General features: G+C 41.1%; 1 protein-coding gene across 1 annotated transcript in view; it reads right to left on the reverse strand.

Moving 5' to 3' along the window:
• BRF1 (BRF1, RNA polymerase III transcription initiation factor 90 kDa subunit) overlaps positions 1-27,829 on the reverse strand; it is a 174,305-nt gene that overhangs the window by 29,856 nt on the left and 116,620 nt on the right. The window contains exons 12-15 of the mRNA XM_009332719.1: positions 19,565-19,626; positions 17,266-17,347; positions 17,112-17,167; positions 15,012-15,268 (exon numbers count right to left, since the gene is read on the reverse strand). Coding sequence (XP_009330994.1) covers positions 15,012-15,268; positions 17,112-17,167; positions 17,266-17,347; positions 19,565-19,626 — 457 coding nt within the window. The remainder of the gene's footprint in view (positions 1-15,011; positions 15,269-17,111; positions 17,168-17,265; positions 17,348-19,564; positions 19,627-27,829) is intronic.

Genomic DNA, 27,829 nt, shown 5'->3' on the forward strand with positions numbered 1-27,829 from the left:
AACTTTCAAGCTGGTTTTGCGACTCTCACTGGGCAAAATCATGCCAACGCAGACACTCCTTTGCCTTCCCTTCATCACCCAACTGAGAGAGATGAAACCTTTGTAACGCTTGAGCATCAGATACAAAGCAGTCACATTTTGCTTGCTTCTTTGCTTGCTTTTTTGCTTGTTTTTTTGGCATCCACCCAAGTGTAACTGTGCTGGACAGGATCACTGGAACAGCATGATCACCCTTCAATATCACTTTGAAAGAATATCGAACTGTGTGTGCACACAGAGAACAGTGTTGATCCATTTTATGAAATAATGAATGCCAAGATGAGTATCCCAATATCTTCAAAATTTAAAACCAGCAATTTTTATTCCAGTAATAATACTCTGAAAGATAATATGTTAGAGGAGTTATAGACTGCTGCAGCATCATAGATTAGTCTCATAGTATTGATCTTCAGGAGACCAAATGGCAGATATGTGAATGTTCCCTACAGTTTAATCAGTGAGCACTTTTCTATGTTTTTGAATTATTTTTTCTCCATTTTCCTATTTAATCTTTTTTTGTGCTTTTGAAGTTCAAAGGAAAAGAAAAACACAGCTATTTTTTCCTTTTCATGCAAAATGAAAGGTTCTTCTAGATTTTGAGAAAGACTGCAGTCAAAACAGTTCCTAAAAGCCTGTTAGACAAAAAGACAATAACACTGAGACATACTTGATAAGAGCTAAAGAAAAGCAAGATCATTAAACACAAGGGTGATGCTCATCCTAAAAAATATGGCACAAAAGAAAAGAAAAGAAAGGAAAATACTTGCAGCAATAGCGATAGACAGCATGTTTAGTAAATTATCAATGAAAGCTGTAGCACAAACTGGCAAAAATTCAGATGTTCTTATGTAGATTGTTTTACCATTTCCTTCCAAAAGCATGCACAAAGCCTGAGAACATCCATTCAGTCAACGACCCGCCTCGTTAGGGACCGAGACTCACAATTCTTTGTGGTGCCTGCATACATACCAAAATACACATTGCTCCACCGTTTGACAGCACGAACCAAAGTCCACCGAGGTCAGTGGGACAAAATCCAGCCCTAGGTATGTTACAGTACAGAAAATCTTAAGGTGAGACATTAATAGAAGACTTGGGCGATTGTAATCACTTACCTAAAGCATTCCCTATCTCATCTTAATGACATTGTAAAAGCAGCTACATTTAAATTCCTCTTTAAAAACTCTCTTGAATATTAGTGCTTCTATAGCTCCTGGCTTTGACCCTTTGGTTATGGTGGTAAACTGAGAGTGCTTAAATAATTTCAGATTTACCATATTGAGTGCATTTAACTGGAAGCTGGCCACGGATCCCTGGAGCTGTGATGTGGAGCACGGCACAAAGGCAAGAGGAGCTCTGCTGTTGAGAGCGCTTTAGCAAAAGATAAGTCTTCCAATAAGAGCCTGAAAATCTTGATCAACTTTTAAAATTACTTGCAAGTAGAGCCCAATACGGGTACCCTCAGCTCCACCAGGTCTCCCGCAGTGTACACCCAGCACCCTGCCCAGCCCAGGCAACAGCACCACAAACACCAGCTCGTAAAACTGTGGTCTGTAGAGAGGTAGGGTATTAAAGGTCTTGATTACTGTGCTAGAAAAAGTCTTCGCTATTTCATTTGCTTTAAAATGGGTTTTAAAATTAAATCAGCAGATATCAATATTGAAAAGAGAAGGAAAGTAATTTAGACAAAAATGCACCTGTTACTGCAGCTGGCCTCTTGCAAGCACTCTGCAAAAACCATCTTAAATCTGGACTTCCCTGAGTTGCAAATCCTATCAACAAATGCTGAACAATAAACTTGAGTTTTCTAGTGTCTGGTTTTCACTGAAAAGTTAATATAATGCTGTGCTTAATATCTGTGAGCTACTGATGTAGCAACAAAATAATGAATACATACTATACTGCAAGCCCACTCAAGGCCTTGGATCTCAGGATTTCCTACTGCTTCATAATTTAAGACCTCCTTATGTCTTAAGGAGTAATTTTAAATTGCAACCCAAAGCTAATAGAAAACTACAGCCTGGTAATCATCAGATCTTAGAAATGTTCTCTGTCAATTCTCCCGATGAGAGAGAAAGAAATGCATAAAACCTGCATTTTCCTCCAACAGCTATGTAAAGAACTTTTTCTGTAAAACTTGTGGGTTTATATATATATACACACATGTGCATATATATACACACACATATATATAAAAAATCCAGAACCTGAAGATTACTGTGTGCTGAAAGACAAACTTTTGATGTGATTTAATTATATCTGTATTTTCTGTAGTTGAAAAAAATCTGTTATTTATCCACTCCTGGATAAAATATAGGAAGCACCTGACAAACGATTCAGTAAAACCAGCAAATCTTCCAAACAAGTTCGGGCAAATGAATCCCGGAGCCGGGTTTCCCATCCATCACGTTGGGAGCTGTGCATTGTTTTTCCAAGGCAGGGCTTGAGATCGCAAGCCTGACCTACAGCCATCGCTGCATTGTTGGTGCCAGCGGGTGAAGGCTCCGGAGCAGGAGCAGGCTGCTGCCTCCTGATAAATCACTCCTAAACACAATGGGACTCTGGGAGACAATAGTGTCTACGGTTCCTTTTGATGTTAAGGGTTTTTCTAATCTTTTCAGGTTAGATTAAGAGAGAGGCAGCCAGGGTCAGCAAAGGTCAGCGAGATGAGGTTTATTTTTACAGAAACCTTTCCCTTCCAACCAAGACCTCTCTAGCTGGTCAGTCACTTGCCAGTAAGTTACTTTGCATTATACAGAATTCATGATTTTGTATGGCTTATATATATCACACTTTACATTGGACTCAGTTCACTAGTTGCAAAAAACCCCAAACCCCAGCGGCTTTAAATCCTTAATTAGCCCTTTCTTTGTCTTTCCTTCCCTTCATGCTTCCTCTCCCTCTGTTTTTTTTTTTTTAAATAGAACAGAATTAAGTATTTTCATTTCATGCTCTTAGAGTTGATGAATCAGTATTTAGGTTTATTTTCATGAAATGTACGACACAGTCTACCTGAGCCATACAAGATCAATGTATGTAATCCAGTTCAACGAAATTATTTCATTACCCCAATGCTTTGCTGGTGAAAAGGAAGAAGAATATTATAAGAAATAACAGGAAAATGAAAATATGGATGCATGGATAAAAATTAGTTGTATTCCTGCAGCGATTTAAGGAAATTTAAGGTATATGTCCTCTGAACTTTTCCCATGATGAGACTGAAGCTTTTTCAGCAAGCTTCTCTCTTATAGTTTTGGAGTATATATGTTCTGACTTTAAAAATAAAAATAAGTTATATAAAATCTGACAGTAAGGCCCAATAATTTTTTATATTCCAGATTGCCCAAAGGTCAAAATTGCATTTGGACTGGACCAGGTTGTAGGCAAAGAAAGCTCTTATTTCACCAATGCATTTAGAAGATTTGAAGAGGTGTGGCAGAGGCGGTATCACGAACAAACATGTCAGCAAAAGGTAGGTTTTTTGCACTGCCACATCACTGAGAGCCATTAATGATCCTAATCTCCTGGACACTGTCCAGAGGAGGAGGAGGAGGAGGAAGAGGAGGAGGAGGAAAGGCCCCAGAAGGTACAGCCGGATGTAGGAATACCGAGAGAAAGCTCGCAGGATGCATCCATCGGCGACATGAGCAACCTGAACTGCTCTCCTACCCACCTTGTTCCACGAACAACCTACCCAAAGGAGTTCACCTTTTTTCTACTCTGTTCCCATCATTTTTTTTTCTGTAATATTTCACAAGGTATGAATAAAGTGCAAACATGTTTAAGACGTGCTATATTTGCATATCAATTTTTTTAAGCCAATATTGCTTGCACACAGTTAATTTGGCAGGAAATGGAACAAGAACAATTGTCTAAACCACCTTCATCTAAGTAGCATATTTAGGCACAGAATTAACCCTTAAGTGACTTACTAAAGCACAAACTGGAAGGGCCCATCTCTGCCTCCAGGAGCCAGGCAGCAAGCGATGCTTGCTGGGTATCCGGGCTTACTGCCTTGTAATAACCAGTCGTATGTTTTAAACCACCCTGGTTTCTGTCTTGCTTCTCTCCATCTAATAATTTGATTCAATGTTGACTTTAACCTCCATTATTAATTCATCAGATGATTGACTGATTCAACTACAGCTTTAATCTGACGATTGTCTCGCTCAACTTCAGCAACAATAGTTTTAGTTAGGACTCCAAATTATTTTGTTTCTTTATTGCTGCATGATAAAATCCGTGCAAAAGTGTACAAAGCCATTTTTCTATTAAAACTACCATGTCAGCACTCTAGACAAGCAAAGATAACCTTACAAAATAAATACGCCAGCCACTTCATTCCACTTCCAAATTTGTATGCGTGTCCTTCATACTTCAGCTCTCAAAACACTCTGATTAAATATGTTGATAACTTCTTAAAAGAACACTATGCTGTAAAGTAGCATATATTTCTTTCACATAAATACCACATCTAAAACAGTTTCTGAACAAAGAGACAACAGACTATTAAATACATGCCCAACACTTCTATTCTGTATGGGACCCGAGAGTGCTCTCAATGTCCAAGCATCTTCCAGTGCTCCACTTCAGCAAGGTTACACTCAACTCTGAATATCAAAACAGATTTCAAATCTATGGCACCATGTCACGCTGCGGGCTGTAATAGCCTCATCGTATCCTTTCCCCGCCAGCTATCACAGTCCTGCTTGAATGGAAAGATTTCAAATAGGCTACAGTTTTTGGCAGCTGCTGAGCCAGGCGATGCCTTGAAAGAGCACTTGGGGTGAGAGGTTCTCCACTTGTATGTGCACTTGGGAGATGGACTGCAGGTCCTGAGGACCATACACACTATACTCTACTCTGTACCTTCCCATCCGACCTCTGTAGCAGCACAGGTTTCTTCTCAAGTGTGAAATATGGGGGAAGAGGAAAATGTAGGTAAAAGCTGGTGGTTTCCTCCCTTACTTCTTTCTGGGTCAGAAGGAAGGGGTCTCACAGGGTATGACAGAAGAGAAGGAGATGGGCTGCTCTAGAGCAGGTGGGGAAGTTACCTTGGTTCCTGCATATCCCAAACACGGCAATGGGTTTGTTCAATCTATCGTTGCGTTGCATTGGAGGAAAGGGAAAATGCTGGGCAGAAATTTCTGACTCACAATAAATTGGAACTTCAACAACAGAAGAAAAATTTAAATTTGCTGCATATATCTTCCAAGACCACATTTAGAAGTTATCTCAGTATGTTTCATCCTATATTTAGTAACCACTGCAGCAAGGTAAAACTGAAATCAGTCAACACACCAGAAGCATCCCTGGGTAATGGAACAGCACTTACATAAATGACTAAGTCACAGTACACTGGCCAATTTAAAACTAATTACATAGATGCTGTTAAATATGTGAACAAACAGTACTTCAAGTTTTGCAACAAACTGCTATAACTTTCCAATACTTTACCCAGCCGGGGTGAAAGAACTGCAGTCATAACCACATAATGATTGCCAGCTATCCGGTCTGGCAATACGTGCAAACATCAAGAAACAAGAAGCTTCATGTGACTGCTCTCCTAGTTTGGGTATTAGTCTTGGTAAAATAACATATGCCATATTGTAGTGAGAAAAAAATTTTTTTGTTTGTTTTGTTCCATTTCCTTCAACATTTAACAAATATTCACTGAAGACTCAACTTCATTTGCAAATCTAACACACATCAGACATACACTTCCTCTGGTTTATACTAAAAAAATGAGCAGATATATACTGTAAAGATCAACAAGCAGACCCTGCTGGACTAGGGTCAAAGGAAAATCAATTCAGAAACCAACCATTTTCCTACCGTGAAAAAAACAAAGAAATAAATCTACAGACTGAGAATGAGCATTTCACAGCGCTGAAGCCCTCTCAGCCATGACAGCAGGACATGCACCTCTAGGGTTTGATAACAAGAGCCATAACACTTCAAATTTCTTTGTTTCTTCCCACTTTCCTCACACCCCACATCACATATAACTATTTTTGCTAACACACTATTAAAATTCAAGAGACTGCGTGTACATATGTATAGTAAGTCTCCCATTAGACCCACTGAGTGCAATTTGGAAGAAAAAAGCTCACAGACCATTTTCTTATAACCAACCTGAAAATGAGAACATAGATAAACAAGGCGCTCGCAATCCAACTGTCACACAAAATTATCTTCTGGGCTAAAATTGCTCCTATTTGGTCTTAAAACTCAAGATGAAATTATTTCAGACAGTCACAAAAATCCCCTCTGTATTTTTGCACTGCCCAGCCGACCTCCCCAGGAATCCGACAAGGAGACAATTTTCCTGAGTGGGAGGCGGAAAAGCAATATCCAATTCATACTAAACAAACAAGAAGGCTGCTGTAAAAATAAGGAGACTTGACCTGGGTCTGGGCCACGAGGTCGAGCCAGATCAATGCCTTTTTAGTTTTAAATTGAAGGCATTCCAATCATTTGGGGTAAATGGAACCGAGCACTGGATTTGGCAGACGCTTGTTATTGCTGAAACACTCGCACAAGCCTAGATGTGTCCTCACCCAATCTTGAAGCGCTTATTTACATGTATTTCTCAAAGGTTCTCGTAAGTCCAAATAAATGAGAGCTCAGGAACACTCCTCTGCAGTCCCAGCAGACCCTTACCCTTATGCTAAACCAAATTTTGTCAACATTAAATGTCTGTACTATAAAATTTGAATGCTCTTAATGAATGATGTACAACTAGAGATGATCTGCAGCATCACTGAACTTACAGAAATTGGTCCAGTTCACATTGAGAAGGCTTCTTTACATTATTTCTCCTATTATTAAGCTATTGGGGCATTTTTCTCCAATTGTATTTTACAGAGTGAAAATAGAGGTGGGTTAGTTGCCATACTGAAATTTTGGCATTTTATTCCAGTACTCAACAACTTATTCCAGTATTTAAAAACTAATGAATCCAAAACTGGGATTCTTAGGAAAAATACTGCATTTTAATAACATAACAAGCTAAAAAACCTTTAACTTCCTTTCTCCTAACTCACTGGCAGAACAGGCATGAAAGGGGGAAACGATTCTGTAACTCACCTCCTGCAGGAGGAAGGAGAGGATTGAGGGATGAAGGATGAAGGAATGAGTTTTTTGGTAACCTCACCCTAACAAACCGATGCTGCGTGACAGAAAAGTGCAGAGCTGCTGGAGTAACTGCTGAAATGACTTGGGAGTCAGTGGCAGAAGCAGCTCCTGCAGCAGCAGCACAAATGCACCCAGACCCTGCAGGCTGGGGATGCGAGCTGTGCCGGGTGATGGCTGGAAAAGAGTTCCCTTCTCAATGGTACAGAGCACAGCCATGCGAAACACTATCCACGCATGTTTCGGAGTTTAATGCAGCTGTATTTTCAGGAGTATAAAGCCCGTCAGATGTGAAAGAAAAATGCTATCGTTGGTACCAGGGGGAACTGATCTTCAAAATAGCCTGAGTAATCAGAATAAACGTGAAATCCTGACAAACACCTGCCAGCTTCTGGAAGGATGGTTTTGGGGAACTGGATTTTCTTTTTTTTCTTTTTTTTTTTTTCAGGGGTGGTGGTGGTGGTGGTGGTGGATTCTTTCCCCATCTTTCTGTCCTATCTCAGTGTCAAGAGAAATGAATCTGAGGGTAAAAAAAGCTGCCGCACTGTTCCCCGGACAGTGTGCTGGTTCCTGCCTCCCAAGTCTTTTGGTGGCATCTGCTTAACTCCGCATCCGCTCAGGAGCGTGGTGCTACATGCAGAAGCAATGCATTTTTCCTCCTGTGTCCTCACTTAATGAGGAAGGAAAGGCTGCTGGTCGTCACATTTTAGTGTTCAGAAGTTAAAAACACACACTCATTTTAAAACATGTTGGGTCAGATACATTTCTTTCCAGTTCTTGCCTGTGATTTATCTCCTTATTACAAAGCCTTCTTAGCTCATATGAACAGCAGTAACCTGCAGCATTAGCCAGGTTACAACATTACTACAGGTTTTACTAGATCAACTCCTCAAATCAACTGTGAACAAGTAAATGCATGTGTCAGCTCCTTTCAAGGTCATCCGTAAAGGTCTCCCCCGTATAGCTAACTTTAATAAGGAGATGCATGACTTGAAAAGCAGAACCTTGGAAGTCTTGAATTCATTTTTTCTTGGCTTTGCTTTTTGTAAATAAAATACTAAACATAATTTGTATAAGCTTGTCCCTCTAACAGTTACAAGACTGGAAAATACTTGTAAGATTTATTTTAAGTGGAGGTACTTATCAAATGTCACCGTTTTCCTGTTCAAAATGACTAATCATTTTGATTAACCTTTGATTTAAATGATTATATACCACAGCAAAGCACAAATATACATAAAATTACAGTCCAAAGAAATTCTCAAAGCGCAGATCACATAAGAAAACAGTTATGTCAAAGTGGTTAGAGAATTTATTTACCACGTACATAATATTCAAACCAAAAGCTGACTCCACATGGGGAGTCACAGCCACACGGGAAGGCTCCCACCACACGTACCCAGGAATCACAGCCTAGTTAATCCCGTAGCCAGCATGAGACTGCTTCCAGAGGAAACACCAAAAATATCAACCAAATAATAATTATGCTATAGAAGAAACTCCTAACTACTGTCTCAACAAGTACTCCCAGTACCTTCTGTAAGGAATTTTATTCCAGGTGGGAAATTGGTGCTAGCACATCAGTCACATATAAAAAGAAGGCCTGAAGCAGCACAAGACAAGAAATAAAATTTAATATCCCACTTTGAGTAAATACACATGAATTCCAAACCATGTAACAGACTTCAAAGCAGAGAGAGAAAAACAGGATATCAAAGGTAAATTAGACAAAGAGCTGAAGGCAATTCTGAAAAATAAAAATATATGGTGGAAAATTAAAGCATATAAAAAGACTCTTAAGATCCCATCTCAAAGGGCCAATTTGTACAGAGAATACATACCACCAAAGGTAGCATGGAAAAGACTCTCTCTCAAAAGCTTCGTATCTGCCAAACGTGAGGACTTCAGACACCCAGGAATCCCTTTGGATTATTCAAGCTGAGCTTTGTTTCACGCCGTTTTGGGTTGATCTAAGTAATCTGGAAAACATGAGCTCACGCTCCTCCCCTCCACAAATACCAGTCTCATAATGTAAAATAAACTAAAAATATTGTACATTAAAGAATCCGTTTGCTTTGGGTTTATAAAAATAAATTATAAGCCTTAGCCAATGTAGAATAAGCATTCAGGACAATCAGACTTGTCAGCAAGTCTGACAAGCATTCAGGACAATCAGACAATCAGAATTAGGAGCACCCAGCCAGGACACGGCACAGCACTCAGCACAAGACCTCCACCCGCCGAAACAGTAAAACTACAAAGAAAGGTATTATCATTATCAATAATCCTGGATGTGAGGGAAACAGGTGGTTTGGGGCTTCTTCCCTCCTTATTCCCGAGGAGAAAGAAATACAGATTCTGCTGGACATCCGCAGTATCAACAATTGAAGAGAAAGTTCTCAGGCTGGGTGTGATAAATAGCACCCCATGCTCCCTCCCACAACTTTATCAAAAATAATCTGGCAAAGCCAATGAGATCGAAACCAACTTCTACCTTACAGAGTAGTATGCACATCCTGGACACCAGGAAGGGCCAACTGCAAACGAGGGTCGGAGCTGGGGGGAGCCAGGGGCAGCACTCCCACCGCCTCGCAGCGGGGAGCTGACTCTGTCTCCCCGGGCTCCCTCTGCAGCGTGGGATCATCAGGCTCCTCCAAAGCACCTAACTTAGGCTTCTGCCCATATTTTACCCCCCCCGGGGGAATCTGATTCCAATTAGAGCCAAGAAAGTACCAAGTAATTTATCAGGTTAAATGAGATGCCGAACGCCAGGCTGTAGAAAAGTATTACATACATTCTCGCAAATAATAAAGGTCATTTTTCTGGTGTCGGGACACCCATTGAAAAGCCAACAAAAATGTAGCCGGAGCAGATGCTAATTGAAAGTGTTCTTCCCAGGGCAGGAACTTGAGCCGCAGAACAAGTCCCTGGTACTGCAAATGCGCAGTTCACAATATCCAGATCCCGCGGCTCCGAAGCACAGGTGGAGCCACGTGCCAACGTGTACGAGCAAAATGGATGGTTGATAAATACAAGTGAGACCATGGAGAGAATTTGGAGGTGAATTTCCAAATCTAATCAAATTTGAGATCTCTACCAAGGGCTTTTGTCATATTCGTAGCAAGCATGATTTGGTTTTCTATTATATATTCATATGCTTCCATTCAGAACAACCTTGTTTCATTATAATGGATTCAGCTGTGCTTCGCAGTCCTGCTTCATTTCTTCCAAGGCAAATTCTTCAGGAGATTAACCTGACACATTTATTCCCCCGATAATATATCCTGTCTTTTCCGATATCATTACCAATTTCAAGCACATCACAATAAATAGGCCTGAAATTTTTAAAAAGTAGTGACTTGAAAGCTTTCTTGTTCCCACATTTTCTTGGTACAACACATTTCACTTCACAAGTAATGTGGTAAGATTCAGCTCAAGTAAATATAAAGTAAATTATTAAGCTTCTAACCAAAAGCTTCCAGACCTGAAACTCCTCTTTATTGGACTTGAAGAGCTCCAGCACATGGCACAGCTCTAACTGGAGTTCAGATGTTAAGTAGCTCAAAGTTTTGGTTTCAGCTGGGATAGAGTTAATTTTCTTTTTTTTTTTTTTTTTTTTTTTTTTTTTAGGGATGTTTTTGTTAGTGCTGAGCAGTGCTTACACAGAGTCAAGGCCTTTTCTGCTTCTCACACCACCCCACCAGCAAGTAGGCTGGGGGTGCACAAGAAGTTGGGAGGGGACACAGTCGGGACAGCTGACCCCAGCTGACCAAAGGGATATTCCAGACCATATGACGTCATGCTCAGCATATAAAGCTGGGGGAAGAAAAAGAAGGGTGGGGATGTTCGAAGTGATGGCGTTTGTCTTCCCAAGTAACCATTACACATGATGGGCCCTGCTTTCCTGGAGATGGCTGAACACCTGCCTGCCGGTGGGAAGGCGTGAATGAATTCCTTGTTTTGCTTTGCTTGTGTGTGCGGCTTTTGCTTTAGGGGGGAGTGAGCGAGCAGCTGGGTGGTGCTCAGTTGCTGACTGGGATTAAACCACGACAAAGTGGCAATTGTTCTTTTCTAGGAGTTCAACATATTATTCTTATGCTTCATATGCACAGAAGACATTAGTGAAGATAAACTGTGCAACTGGTAATTGAAATTAAAGTTGCAACATCTATTATGGCAAGTAACATCCACCGTGCCACATCTCTAACACACCGAGAATGAAACAGCTTTTGCGTATGAAGCACCAATTGTGGTACCCACTGGAACAAAAATGCATTAAGAAATGTAATGAAATACATTTAAACAACATAAAAATTCCTGAAATTACTTACATTGCCATTACCAGTCTTCTACCATCTTGACAGATACAATAAGTAAAACCCCGGTATAATTCTGGGAGATGTGTCTGAGAAAAGCATGCCTTTTTCTAAAACTCAAAAAGTTGCACAGCATTCACAGAAAAGAAACCTGTTCAAAAATCCAGTTTGCTTCTGAAAATATTGATGTATATAATGTCTACTCATCTAAAAAGGAGAAATCTGCATGATTTTTGGAAGAATTCTTTGAAAGTACCTTCCTAACAAAATTTCAGAAAACACCAAACATTTCCAAGATTTCAAAATCAGGATTTTTTATGAAATAACATGCAGATAAACTTTGGAATCCAAGTAAATATTAAGTGATTATAGTAGCAACAAAACTATATTAAAAGGGCCACCAACTGAAAGAATATCCACTTTAAGCACGCTCCTGGGACCATGCTTAGCATTCCAGCTCTTTATAAACTTTTTGCAAATCAACAACTTTTTACAAAACTGTCAAATTTGCTTGTTATTATTACATCAGTAAACAAAAGCTTTTCCAATATTTTAACTGATTAACACTGTAACTGCTACTTTAAGTCATATTAAAAAAAGAAAAACCGCCCAGAGATTGCACCATCTCTGGCTGGGTTAACCATTTTTTAGAGATAATCTGGAGTCCTCTATGTGGAAATAACAGCACAGGGTATTTTATAGCAAGGGGCAATTAGAAAGATGGAGATGAAGATCAACTTCCTATTTCCAGGGTGCCACATACTGTATATGAAGATGATTTCTAAGACACGTGACAAACTTGGCTGCATCATCTGTCCAACCTGGTGAGGTATGCAAAATCTTGGCTTGCAAAAGGAAAGCAATAAAGATATTTATTTATTTAAAAAAAAAAAAAAAATCTGCTTTCCTAATTTTATACCTTTACAAAAGTGCTGCTTTAATCACCAAGAACAAGTATTCTTTTCCTAGCCTGTAAAGCTCCCTGTAACTTGGTACTGGTACCTTCTAATTGGGATCAGGACTAAATCAGTAGCTCTTTAAAATCTGACTGTAACTCAGATGAACTAAAGGACCAGATCAAAGCACGGTTATGCAAGGTGCTACTGCAGTCAAATGCAGCTTACTAATTTAAGACATATAAAGATAAACACACAGGACTGTAAATCACTACAAACCAAAATGGTTAGCAAGATCTCTGCAAATGCCTCCTGGATAAAGATACGTTATGTGCTTCATTCATTTTCTAATGAGCAATGTTCAGGGGTTTTACTATTATTAATTGCATATAAATTACCATGATTTTTGTATCACTGGGAAAGTATTTAGCCATTCACCTCTCAGAGGAACAATGCTGAACAAAGGCAATGAATGCATGGCATATAAGAACAATGCAGAACACAGAAATTTATGCATGCCATTTAAAAGGCATGGCATTTAGACTACTAGCAAAAAGATCAAAAGTATGTCATAAATCTTTAATTGTAAGGAAAAAAAAGTCCAACTAATGGTTTGCCAAGTCCTTGATATTATTTGAGCAAGAACACTGCCTGCTTCTGGAGTGCAAAATCTCCTTAACTCACGTATCTGCATGTATCCCCAATCTCCCCTGAAGTGTTCTGCTGCAAAATTCATTGTATCCGAGATCTGCTAATCATCACCAGGAAACTCTGTTATGCATCTTAAGGACGTACTTTAAGTTCTCAAGAGGAAAAATAAACATGTTTTATTAGCTGCTTTTGGAAAATACTGATTTGTATTTATTTAGAAACCTTTTCAAGTTGCACCACTGTTAAATTAAATATTTATGGCATGATTTTCCAAAGAGATTAACACCTGTTAAGAGTTTAACATGCTGACTTCAACAGGAGCTCCAAGCGCCCAACATTTCTGCAAACCTCAGAAGTGTCAAGGTTCAGACGTGGTGAAGCAGCTCGAGCGTGGATGTTACGGCTGAGCTCCAAAATGCAACCGGGATCCTGCCCAGCCCCTACTTCCCACTGCAGCATTGCATTTCAGACAACTGAATCGGCCATATTTTACTAGAAATACCAGAAATATGACTCATTAATACCTGTTAAATCCAAATAAAGCATAGGCTAAATGCTGTTAGTTAATCCTCAATGCATCTTCACTTTCCTTCACTAGTGGAAAACTTATGTGCTTGGGTCATTAGACATCACCTCAAGTAGCAACTTATAGAGGAGACTGAAATCCACAGTGAGCCAAGAACTGGAAAGCAAAGCTGTTGATATTAAGAGTGAGAAGTTGAACGAGGATGAAGCCATCTTGCTAAAATACAGAATAAAGAAGGTACAGCAAAGAAAGAAAAGACGCTTGGTACACTGCAAAATCCTGTATCCCAGTGACAGTGAGGCCGGAGGCGCGGTCTTCAATTTTGGCTGGGAAGCAAACCTTTGGCTTTGGCATTTGGCTTCTCAGCCAAAACTGAAGACCGCGCCTCTGGCCTCACCGCCAAAGGAAGTCAAAATAAGGGGTTTAGGTCTAGTCATCCTCATTTTGTTTAGTTTCTGAGGGACATGCACTTACTAACTCTCCCAGCTTCATGTTTTCAAGTATCCTATGTCTCCCGTTTTTGTACGAATAGATGATTTCTCGCCGCCCTCCCACCCTCCCTGGCCCTTTACCCACTCTCAGCTGCAACACACACCTAAATCTGAACTATGGAGCAAAGACACCGTCTTACATTTCAGAATTAAACACCTAAATTTCCTTGTGGCATCAGGCCTATACTTCTGGAAGCAAAAAACTGTGTATTTTAGGCAGTAAATAAACGTATAGCATCTAAGCAAGAAATTACTATACATAGGCACGATTCAAATGATCATCTGACATGATTTCATAAACTGAAGACAAATAAAATAGTTGAGTATTGCAGATAGGACACATCAATCTCCTCATACACTTTACAGCACACTACAAATCTGCCCGGCAAGTCGAATATTTTACTCATTAAAATAGTAGCTTTCATCACACTATAAAACATTTCCAAATGCAGACCAGGAAACCAACAAGCATATTTACTGTAAAGCTCTATATTTGTGTCATCAATTAACAACAAAAGTTTGGAATAAAACTAAAATAAAAGCTAATCAAAACAGTTAGCTCTCAAAACAGATGGGAACTGTATTTTTCAAGTCAAGCAAAAAGCCAAAGCTTTCAAACATTTAGTGTCATGTCAGCTGATACAGACAACTTCGAAAGGAAGGACAGCAAATGTCAGGAGTATATGAAGAAAAGGTGTCCCCGGCCGAAAGATTCACGTTTATGAACTTCCATTGATTTTTTTTTTTTGGCTTCAGGATGATTAACTCGCACCAAAGCAGACCTCTGATATGTGAACTATAAATAAGGTGCCGCCATGACACTGCAGGCAAAATAAATAAAAACAGAGCTCCAACATTATTTTAGCCTCAAACAAATGTTTCAGTCCCTACATTGTCTGGCTCAGAAAGATACATAGACAGTCTCACAGACAGAGATATAAATGAACAATTGCAGTACCTTTTTCCCACACTGTTTACAGGGTTGGCTATATTCCTACTGGCAATAGATTTTCTTCTTGACAGCTTCTTGGTGTTGGTGCTGTCATCAGTGCTGTCATCCTCTTTCTTTGGTGTGTTACTTCCTTTGCTGTTCAGGTCCCTTAGCACATTATAATTAATTTTACTTGAGATTTTCTTCTGTTCTAACATCTTTTCAATTGCCTCTCCTGCTGTGCTGGCTTGAATTGGCTCCCGCTTCTTTGCAGATTTCTTTGGCTTAATTAAAATATAAAATTAGTGATGTAGATACAAACAAAGTTTCCGTGAAGCAGAAGGGCGAGCTGCAGCTCAGCAGTCCTGGCTCAGGTGCTGCTGATGCGGGGATGCAGGCGATGCGGCCGGGCTAAGCCAGCGCTCCCTCTGAGCGAGGGGTCTCTTCCCTCCGAGAGGCAAGTGTTCACTTTTTGCCAAATGCCCACACAGTTTATTACAAATTTTTTACTTAGTATTTGTAATGCTGCCAGAGAAGAAACATGGGCCATTTCTCACGCATGGAAAAAAAAAAAGGGAGTCAACTCCTGTTACAGGAACAGGGACCCTGATAGCATAGCCCAGCATGGAAATAAAGAAATTCCCCTGCTAAAATTGCCTTTGAAGTTAGAGTCAAGCTGGGTCACGACTCCCCTAAGCACTGACAACTCCATATCGAAACTGCAACGGTATTTTATATCAAGTTCAAACGCGGCGTGGGAGAGCATCTACCCAACTCCTCCTCCACACTGAAAAAGGCCAAGAATACTAGCAGCAGCTTTCTAAGCGGGGACTGGCATTAATGCCGACGGATAGGAAGCAGGAGGCTGCAGACCCACGAGCGCAGCGGCAATGTCACCTGCAACTGCCCTTCCCAGGCAAACGCTGCCAGCCCAAGCCCAGCGTTGTGCTGCGGAGGCTGATGCTGCGCAGAGCCAGACAAAGAGAAATGACACCGGAGAACATTTCTAGCCATGTCCAATGCCTGGGTAGGTATGGAAAAAGAAAGAACCTCTGTTTCTCATTTGGCATTTTCCCTTTCAAAGGAAGGTTTTAACACCAAGCGCTGCAGGAGATTTATTTTTTAATGGATAATAGCCCCTCTGTTTACCTACATGGGTCAAGTGCTACCTTGAAATTGGAAAGCACTATATTAATCAAGTTCTACTCGAGCTGTCAGAAACAATACAGAGTTAGAGAAAAACTCCTGTGTTGTCCGAACAAAAAGGTGGGTGTTTGGGCTACTTGGCGGTGCCAACGAGTTATACAATTTTGAAAATTGCTGGTAGACTGCCACGTCTCCGTAAGTGCAGGATGAATGAGAAACTCTGAAGCATAGAACAGTGTTTCATTGTCTGGTTTTGTTTTTATTGTTGAAATACCTAGGGGAAGTAGGAAACTCTGTCTTTCGCATTAGTTGGAAAAAAAGATAGAGGATATACACACTAAAAACTAACATGGATTTTAGTTGCATGTGGAAGATTTGACTTGTCACTTGCTCAATTACACAAAATACTAATGCCGTAAATCGTGAATATATGGCCAATTAGGCTGCTTTAAACTGCTAAACATGGAGACAGGACATGCCATTTGTTAACATAACTGTTGCATCCTTTATGAAAGGTAGAACAAAATATTCCTTCAAGTGACTGTAACAAGGATCTGTTCAGTTCTTCGTAAAGAAATCATTATTGCAAGAGCAAAGAAAGCTACTGAAGTTATGGCAAGTACAAACAAATTCCCCATGCACACGTTAAAAAAAAATTAGGCATGTCTTAAGACCTGTATTTAAATAAGCAAGCAATTAGGACAGCAATTATAAATGCAAAGAGCTAGCTCTGACTTTGCCATGCACAGAATTTTCTCACAATAGTAATTTAAAATAAAAGTTTGGGCAAGAAAGTGTTTTACTCACCACCTGAAAAATTATAGCCTTGTATTTCAATAACAGGTAGAGATACAATAGCTTTTGCTCGTTTAGTGGTGACCTGTACCATTATGCCCATACATCCTACACGGAGCTGATCAGCAAATGTAAGGAATTTCCAGGACATTTTCAGACAGACACAATTAGCACACAGTTTAATACCTTGTGTTCCTTATAAATCCCAAGTTCTTTCTCTTTTGCTATTCTTGCTTCCTTTTCTGAAAGATGACAAAAGGGTAACCAGCATGAAGATTACACAGACTGCATATTTCAGCAACACTGGCCAAAAGGAGAATTTCAGTCCTATATACCTTACCTTTTTGTTCCTTCAAATAATCTGCATTTTCTTTCATCCACAGCTCTGCTTTTATCTGAGCTTCTGTTTCGTTAAGTATATACTAAAAGACAAAACAAGTTTATCTACTTTCAGAAATCAACTTGAAAACCACAGAGCAAAACTGAATTGAAAAACCACTGCCAAGGTCAATTCATGTTCTGTTTTTAAAAATACATTAATAAAAGAAAATATGACTGAGATGTGACAATCAGCGAGCATTTCTAGTAACTTCTAAAGCTGGCAAAAAACAACATGTTTTCAAAAACAGTGCTTGGTTTCCAAACTATGATGGGGTGACCAAAAACCATCCAGGACTCATTGTACGTGGTCTGTAATTAACCTAAAATGATCCTGGGTTTATGATCTTTTTCAGATGATACAAGAGGGTATCATGACAACATGGTCGTCTGCAAGTAATTCTGTGTGTTGATGGTGGTCTGTAATTCAAACCAGTATGGGAACCATTGCCCTGCGCTACCAAAACAGAAACACGTGTCTTCTGGGTAGGTTTCTGTGAAGGTTTAGGCACAGTTACTGAGATTATTAGTTCAACGGCCACATCTGTGTGAATGATACCAGCTTAGATTGCGGGAGTTTTAGTCCTCTAGATTTTGGAGAGCTGGGTTCAGTAACCACATCTAGGCTTTTTTCAGTTAACTCTACTTAGTCTCGGTAACATCATTAGTAGGTGTGGAGCTGTAAAACACATCTAGAACCATTCAGATGAATTACAGAAATAAATAAACAGGTAGGTAGCAGGCAGGCCGGCAGGTTGGTAGATAGATCTCCTCTTTGATTACTTAAATGTAAAAATAAACCCAGTATTTAGCAACTGCCCATGAAACAGAAGTTCTCTACAGCCAATGCTGTTAGGGAGTGACGAACTTCTGCAGAACGGAGAAGACAAATTGGTTCATCCTTCATGAACAAGACACTTTATTTTTAAGCAGCGGACCCAAGACTTGTAAAACGATGTTTAAGTGCAAGAAAAACAATCTGAGATTTCTCCATCTTACGGGTTTGTGCATTCGAGATTTTCTCCAAGTAAAATGTACATATAGGATTTTATGAGAAAAATAACTCCAGTCAAATGAAACTAATGCAGGGAGGAGTCCTTCCTCGGAGGGCGAACGAGAGGAGCAAACAGCTGTGCAAGTCCTGGTTTATCAGACCAATATTTTCACTCTTTCATCTGCTTCTATCAAAGGTAAGCCGTAATAGTAAAACTCGCTTCCTCCTAGCTCAGTTATTCATCCTTCTTATGATTTTAGAGAGTTCATAATCCTGAGCTTACATTACAGTCTATTGCCATGGAAATGAACATGAGGTCATAAAAGCAGAGTTATGACCTCATCACAGATCCTAGGAGGAGGAGAAAATGTGCTTGTTCTTCCCCCGCGTTTGTTTAAATTACGGACCTGCTACACTGAAAATCTTCAGCCTCCCCGCTCCCTCCATACCACGTCTGCTCGACTCACAAGACCTCTCCTAACGCCCAGCCTAGCAAAACCCGCTTCACGGCTGAAGTCAAACTGAACATTTTCCTGCTCCTTCATCCATCGCCAACGACATTCTGCAGATCAGTAATCCCTATGCAACCTCATCGCTCTCAATGATTTTGTACCCCAAAAGGCATTTTTAGCATTGGTGTTATCTGTCCAAATTACTCTTTAAACCAGCGTGGCAGCTCGAGAGGGCATCGGGCTCAGAGTCAGGAGAGCCGGACTCTGTGGCGTGTTCAAGTGTTGACCTGCTGCATGGCCTTCAACAAGCCGTCTTCCACAACTGTCTGTCTGTCATATTCAGGCTATATCGTAAAGGGTATCTTCCACTGCCACACAAATAATAATAAATCCAGGAAATGTTACAGAAATCTTTGAAAGAACACAGAAGCTGTATACGCTGGGTTTACAGTTTGGTTTCCATGGCAGCCTCCTATGTTGAATATATCTTAACTAAATAATGAATTTAGAGCTCCACCAAACTTTTAAAAGTCCTTCTTCAGAATAAAAGACATTCTAAAACATAATTATTCCAGCACGGTAAGAGCGAGCAGCACCAGCAGTCTCATATATATATATATATAACTTGGGCAAGGAACACCAAATTCACAGGCTTGTGTGAACATTAGTTTTGATCTCAGATCACTGAAATCACTTGAACCTCTCTATAGATCAGAGCGAAGAGGCAGTGAGGGGAGAGGACAAACCAGGTAAGAACCATTTTTCTTTCTCAGATACCCAAATGCAGAGACACCCAGGATAAGAGGGCACCTTACCCGATCTATTTCACTGTCGTCGATCCCACTCAGGTCTAATTCACCATCTCCTGTATTCTCACCTACAGAAAAGAACACATTTTAATTAGGCGGATGTTTGTTCAAAATCAATCACAATTCACATTCTACGGTAAAGTAATACTTAACAATCGTCCTTCAGAGATTTGCATCCTTCCGTGTTCATCCAGGAGGTTTAAGGCGTTGCTGAGTATTTTCGATATGGGGGTACATGCACGCACAAATTCACCACATTGAATTCATTTAAAATTCAGGAACTGGTACGGTCCTCCTCAATACTAAAAATCTGCCGAACGCTTCCAGTTGCCTTTTTTTTTTTTTCCATTTTAATTTACAGCCACAAATGTTCACCAGGAAGCTGGGGAAACCATTTTAGGAAGATGACCATTTTTCTTTCATCACAACATGAATTTCTCTGTCAGAGCCTATAGGTCAATGATTCATCTGTAAATGACGACTTAGAAAATATTTTCTGATTTCAGGGAAGCAGCATGGACCAGTGAATAACACATCATGCCGACAGTCATACCATGGCTTTCTTCTTGATTCTGATCTATCATCATTTGAAGCACTTACCTCATACCAGTTCTGTAAAAAGATGTGTATTAGTTTTTCTATCTGTAAAATGGGAGTTATTAAAACATTCCCAAATTTTAAAATAACTTTTAAAAGCTATGGAAGGGTCTAGAGAAATGTTAAACAGTAATGACTTTCTGTAATTACAATTTCACTGTAATTTTTCTAGCTTTGTATTTATTAAGACTTCTTCTGAAAACACATTTTTTAATATTCTATCCATTAAAAAGCGTAACAGCACAGAACTGAGGCCTAATTTGGGACTGGCACAATGTACAGCAGCAAAACCTGATTTTCCACATCACATTAATGTACAGTAGTATTACACTATTAATGTAGTCCACGTAGAGAAGAAAATAAATTATTCAACAAAGACTTATGCTGGGGAATGAAGCAATCTTCTTGGTCATCTCCATTACATCTAATCAAGACTAGACAAGGGATGACCTAACCAGTTTACTTGCAGAAAAAAAAAAACAAATTAAGTTTCAACAATCTGCAATAACGAATTAAAACTGAAACGGTGCAGAAGAGCTTGGCATCTTCACGGTTCCTGCTCCCCAGTCCTGGGGATGTGCCTCCCCACAAACCAAGACCTTTGAAGAATGGTTTGATTCGCCAGCCTGGGGCTTTCTCGCGGAGCAGAGCTCCTGAGCAGCGTGGAGGACCAGTGGAGGGGAAGGCAGCTGCAGCATTTTGATCCAATGGCAGGTTACAGCAACGCGGAGCCTCGAGGCTTGAGGAGCACCAAATGGTGAAGACAAGCAAAGGTAGGAATTATGAGCATTCCCAGAAGATACGGACGATGCTCTGCTTGACAAAACTCAGGCCTTTAAACCAATTGCCTGAAGTACATGAAATCACAGGGTCAGGAATCCAACCAAAACAACTAGTTAGGAAAAAAGGCTGTGCTTCTTGAGGCGGTGCAAAGGATCTGGCTGCTCAACTCAACAGACATTTACTGGTATCAGACACCAAGTGCTTACAAACGTCTTTTCAAAATCCACCTTAAACAACCAACAGAAAGTTTTAAACTCTTTCCATACCAAGTCATATGCAAAACGGGTTTCATCCCAAAGCAAATGTCCTCTTGCAGGGAGCTGCATAATATTGCATCTTGATTTTCTTCTGAGATTGTCTCATAAAAGTAACATCTTTACCAATTCAGTAATCTGATGCTAATATGAATGAAAAGGCCTTAAGGAACATTTCTCATTGCCCTTACATTTAGAAATTAACTGTACTTCAGCCCCAGGCACCAGATTTACTTTACAACCTTTTTCCTCAAAAATACTTTAAAAGTGTGAAAGATTTTATAATAACTATATAATTGTTCAGTACGTATGCTTTTCTTCTGGTCTGATCTCTATATAGTGCAGTAAGAGCAGAACTTTCTGCACCAGGGCCACCAGCTCCTTGTGCAGGCACCCCGCTACCAGGCAGGCAGGGATGTGACCCAAGGACATGGCAAAGCACGCTCTGGCTCGAGGCTGGAGAGGAACAGCAAGGTGACAAAATACATCCCGGTGGTTTGCTGCCTCTTTAATATAACTCACTGGAATTTTTTTAGCAAACCGTAATCATGCAAAGCACAGAGAGGAATCACTGTATGCCACGTCACCCACGGGAGTCCAGGGTATACTGCAAAACAGCACTACACGTCTCTCCTGCTGGAACCAAGATACAAATTTCCAGTGACCAAAATGCTTAAATATTCACCAAGGAAAGTAGTAAATACTGTAGTCTAGTGTCTGAGATGCCTTCCCAGGAGATTGTCTACCTGGATCCAAGAAATGTTTCATTACACAAAACAGAATAGCTCGACTGCAGAGTGCAAGAGTGTGCCCAGGCCAGAATAACCCGTCTCCTAGGTCGGAAGGAGTTTGTGCAGAAATGGGACTCGAACTGGATCTCCCATATTCTGGGTAATTGCTTTAACCACCAAGTTGTAGGACAAAAGGGGGGATGGCCTCCCCCTTCTTTGTGTTATCTACCTTCTGTTTCCTCAAGGTTTTGGGGGAAAAAACCCCAACTTTCAATTTGGTTGATCTGAGCGAATAAAGGATTCTTTTTTTTTTCCATATTCATTGCACCAGATAAACTGTCAGCTATCTACACAGGCTTGGAATTAGGGACAAAGAAAAAGGGAGCCAACCTCAAAAATCATTAAGTTCTGAAAATCGCAGGCTAGAAAATCAAAATTTGGAAGTGGTGACGGAACTACTCAAGTCACTGCTTGACTTTACATAAAATCACATCCCAAAATTATCTGTTGTAAAAACTGCCACAGCATCTTAAGAACACTAAAAATATCCCATTGAAATGAAGCTGCCGCTGCTTTTATTCATCATTAAACACCTCGCTCCTTCTATACCCTGCTATATTTTTGTATCAGAGGTTTAAAATTTAATATGTCACAGTACGGTAGGTATCTGTTCCCTTATACAGCCCTAATATGCTAGACTGAACATGATGTAATTTCAGGCACCATGAACAATTTCCCGTGTCATTTTAAATATAACTTGTTACTGAATTAGGTGCCAGTTTTTCTTATTGGATCAATTAGCAACGGGGACGGAAAACTCATTCTCCAACTGGTAAATTGCAGAGAAGAATCCAGAAGCAAGTTATACGTAATAAGCATTTCTTAGACCCCATAACGGCAGTAGAGGGAGTAATTGCAGGATATCCCTCTGCCTGCAAGTCGTCCTTTTTCCTGCCAAGGCGATAGGCAGTCATTAAATGCAAGGGGCTTTTCAGAAGAGAAGGTGCCTTCAAATCCCTAGTTTAACGCTTTCACTGAGAAAAAAAATACGTGTTTTGTTACGGAATGCCAATTCAAAACAGAATACATCCATTTTGAGCTGAAAATTTCCACGGCAATCGTTTCCAACAGGAGTAGACCCTACCAGCCATAAATATCCGTCTGCTCGATGTTATACGGCTCACTCCAGGGCACGGAAAGTAAACCCCTCGCTTTTTTATATACCAGAAAGATCTTCCCAGCTGCTAAACTTTTCAAAACAATTTCTAAATGATCATTTTCTCTTTTAATAAAAGGGTCGAAATGAAATGTTCGACGAAATAAAAACACAGATGTGGTCAACATCTGGTCCAACCTCTTAAAAGCTTATTTAAAAGCAGTAGCGTCACGTGGCACGGCTCTTAGACATCGCGGATTTCTTCTGTTAAGAAAAACAACCACTTTACTGCAGGGCACAGGCAAAAAATAAGTTGGGCGTTAAAAATACCCACGCACCCCCCCAAATCCAGTTCTTAAATGAAAGTACCATCGGAAAGAGCATAGAGCGAGGCAGTGAGGAGCAGCCTACTCCATCCTCACCTAACATCTCCGTGGCAAGCAGAGGAGGACAGCACTTCTAGAGCTTTCCATCAAGGTCCCGAATCAGCTACATTCATGGCACTTAAAACCGTCAGTCACCCAGCCAGCTCCCCCAATATTTAAAAATGAAAACCCCCAAAAGCCCTTTCTTTACAGCCTTTTAACATCTTTCCAACCGACTCCAGTAGATGCGAGGGCTACAATCAGACACTGGGGATTAGGTTTGTAAACCTGTAGCATTATTTACTGTTCTTGTCATTACTAAATGCACGCTAAACCCTCTTTTAACACACCACCTCCCCCTCTCCCTACCTCTGTGCAGCTAATTAAATGTATACATAGCACACTATTATGGGGATTTATTACAGAAGAATCATGCCAGCCGATATATTTTAAACCCCACATTTTTAAAAACAGCCATGTGAAGAATGTGTTTTTCTGTTTCTATTACAGGAGGCAGCACTATTTATTGCTCTGCCCAGATAAGAGGATTTCCTTACAGACAGAAATGGAGGAAATCCTCCAGAGCAGATATAATAGAAGGCACTTGGTGCTCTGGTCCCATGCAGCAAATACACTCTCCGTCACACCGTTTCTTAGCAGTCAAAGAGCCGAAAGAGTTTAAACAAAGAACCCTTCCACCTATTCAGCACAACACCAGACACTAAGCACCCCCAGCATTTAAGAAATACTTGGGGGCTAGAGCACAACAAAATCTGAAAATAGTTGGGAGAGGCTTTTTCACTAACAAAAATCCTTAAGCAACAAACCAAACGACCTGAGCCCAGGGCATCAGAAATAGTGGGATTGACTGTTGCTCTCCAGGGAGGGTTTAAAACCAACGGGAGCCACAGAAAGCTCCCGCAGATCGTCAGAGGAACCCGACAGGGCAGAAACACTTTTGCAGCTAAATCTGATGAGCGATGCCGGTGCCACTTTGGGAGCTGCAAGGAGCGCAAAGGGAAGGCGGTAGCTTAGCGTCAAAAAAGGCACTGCACAACCGCACCAGAACATAATTGATTAGCTGATCAGAGGGGACAAGAACCCATCTGGAGGGGAAGATAACTGATTTACCGAGGGGCGTGAAGAGAACAGTCATTCAGCGTGGGTAACCGGGAGGGGAGCGGCAGCGGCGCAGGGCAGACAAAGTGCTGTAGCATCAGGTAGGGAAGAAAAACGGACATGAAAATGCTGCAGTAGCAGCAGCGCGGCATGAAGTGCGGCGTACGAGGATCGATGGGTGTGCAAATGAACCTACTGCGCGTCAAGGGGTGAGCGGAGTCCATGGGTCTGTATGAGCTGGGTACGCTGTGAGTTTTATTAATATGGGGCTAGGAGCCTCTGGAGCAGGCTGGCAGGTTATCTTGGCAGTTTTAAGCTGTTGCCAATCCCATTGCTCCGGATAAGGCACCTCTTTGTGCAATCCCAGCTGGCCCCGCCATGCCCCCATCCCACAGCACGCACCCCACAGCTGCCAAGGGCTCGGGTTCCCCCCGGTCACCTTTGGCAATACCATCGTGTGCCGTCGTAACAAAAGTACACCACAAAAACAGAACATAAGGACAGAGCAAAATTAATTGCACTTACTGAGAAAATAAGGTCACAAAATGGATGACGTGTATGCTCATATTTAAATGAAAACTTTTTTTATTTTATTGTACCTGAAGCCACCTTGAAAATTACAGCCTACTCCTTCATAGTGCCAATTCGACACCAGGATTTAGGTCTGACAGCGTACGGAGCACACGAGGCCACACATACAGCATAAAGATAAATGAAGTCTGTCACTTTATTATTTCCTTCTGCCAAGGCAAGGTTAAGGGGTCCTCTCCAGCCGAAGCCAAGTTTCCAGCCTGCTAGCTCCTTCAGAGAAAGCAAACACACCGCGCCATGCAGAGCGAGGCCCCTTCTTCCCAGAAACGTTCGTTCCTCCCGATGAGGGATGGCGGGAGGCATCGCCGGCCGGCGCCAGGCTGCCCGGCAGCACCAGGACACACAGCCCTGGCACTGCAAAGCGCCCACCAGCCGGCTCCTCACACTTGGACTATAAGAAGTGTAGAGTCAAAGCCCAAAAGGGTGAAAATGAAGGGCAAAGAGGGAAAAGATACGATCTAATAAAACCGAAGAAATACCATATCTGCTACATACCCTACCATTGCAAGCGTGAGAGAGTGGCTGTGCAAGGTAAGCCTGTACAAAAGCAGGGATGTACAAGCTCATTAGCTCTTTCCTCGCTCCTATCTGTTGAAAACAGGACCTTCTCACAAAGCAAAGAGGAACAAGAGCCGGGATCAGCCCCAGCTGGTTTGCAGTCACTGCATCAGGTTCGTCCACGTCGCTGTAGGCAGAAGGAGGTTTTTGTACAAGATTCGGCCTTAACCCGGTGCAGAACTACGAACCCATCTTTATTAAGTGCCTGCACCTCTATTTCCTCACACTGAGACTCAAGCTCCAGGTGCTACATCTCTCCCACAGCAGCTGACTGACATCCGACAGCCTTCCCGCATTAGCCGCCTTCGTACGGCAGTTGCAGAACAATTATCCCATTGCAAGAACAGAATTTCAAATTTGTGTGCTTAATGATATATGGGAATGAATTATGAGAAAAGCTTTTCCTACAGTCAATCATCTCTCACAGAATTTTTGTTAGATACTGAACACATTTTTCATAAATTAAATTTCAATTTAAAAAAAAACCCAAACCACCAAACCCACTGCTTTTCTGGCAGCACATCCACACTGAAACAAATGCTATTGTTTCACCTCGCAGTCCAAGGAGGATCTAACCAAACCGCATCCACACATTTTATATCCAGTTAAAGGTTATGCCACTAGTCTAACAGACACAGAAACTTGTTAACTTAAACACTAATCCATCAGAAAAACAGTTAATCACTCCATTCTTTCCACAAATCCTCCCTGCAATATATGTTTTTTAAAGCAGGTAGTACAAAAATAGTCCAGCAATAAACAATGCCTTCCTGATTCTGAAGATTTTTCTTTGAAAAGGTAAGCTTGTGCTTATTGAACTACATAGCAATATAAAAAGCCCTTAAGAAAAAATCCTTTCAACCTCCCAAAATAAATACAGCTGAAAGTTAAGCTTTTGAACTGAAGAACATCTTGACACTGTCCTCAAAACCAGCAGCAGATGTTCCTCTTCTGGAATAACGTTCATGTCCCCCCAACACCTTTTGAAAACAGTGAAAAAGAGCATCCTTTATGCAACCTACTTGATGCAACTCATCGTTCTTTTTTAAGCTCACAACCCTGCTGCCATGACCAAGTGCTTAGAGAACGGCTGCTCTGAACAATATGAAAAAAGCTATTTTTTGCTGATGAAACCAATAACCATCAATGATCAACTTGACAAATACCCAGAAACATACTAATTAGCTACCACAAATGAAATTTTTCAGCTCCAAAGCCCAGAAATGGTACGAGCTCCCATGCACAGACACAAGCCTTCTCCAACTCATGATTTCTGTGTCTAGCAACGCCAAGACCGATCACCGCGCTCCTGCTTAAGGTGCAACCCACTCACATCTCAGCCCTCGTCCACATATTCACCCCCTCCTGCCTCAGTAGTTACAAACTTAAAAGTTTTTAAAATGGAGACTATAAAGACAGATTTCCCCTACTTATTGCTCTTTTCCATCCGATCACCAATTCCCTGCTGTATTTTCCTCCTTTGCCTTTCATGCTGTTCTTGGCATCTTTTCTCTCCTTTCCCTTCCCCCACCCTTACTTCATTTTGGTGCCTTCTGGCCTGTATTTTCTGCATTTTTTTAAATCTCTGCAGGGGTATCCAACAGTAACAGTTTATATAAAGGGACAGGCCAGGGAGAAGAACTGACCAGCATCTTAATCAGTTCCCCTCTCCAAACCCCGCAAGTGCAAAGCGCTGCCGTATCTCCTGCAGAGGGCGAGGGCTGTACAACGCCCTGGAGAGCCGACGGCAAAGGCAGCCGGGCTCAGATGAGTCTCCAGCTCACTTTCCCCGTGCTGCCAGACCACCTTGTAAAACAGCAAGAGCACTTTACACCCGAGCCAGCCGTAAAGGGAACAGCTGGCTTAATGTTTAAGTGCTGAAGCATCATTTCTGCAACTGCAGCTCGCCGGTTAAGTAGCCAGGTCTTGCTGTGGGCACTAAATGCTCTGCTGTCCGTCCCTGCAAGCCCAGGATCCTTGCCTGGCTGGCGCTCAGCCACCCCAGCAGGACATATGTTTTATTGAGAAGCAAATATACTGCTGTAACATGCCGCCCTCCCTGCACCAAATAAAATGAGACGGGGAGCTCTGCACTACTGAGAACTTAAAAGCAAATC

This window comes from Pygoscelis adeliae, unplaced genomic scaffold (assembly GCF_000699105.1).
Source record: "Pygoscelis adeliae isolate BGI_AS28 unplaced genomic scaffold, ASM69910v1 Scaffold179, whole genome shotgun sequence".
Classification (NCBI taxonomy): Eukaryota; Metazoa; Chordata; class Aves; order Sphenisciformes; family Spheniscidae; genus Pygoscelis; species Pygoscelis adeliae.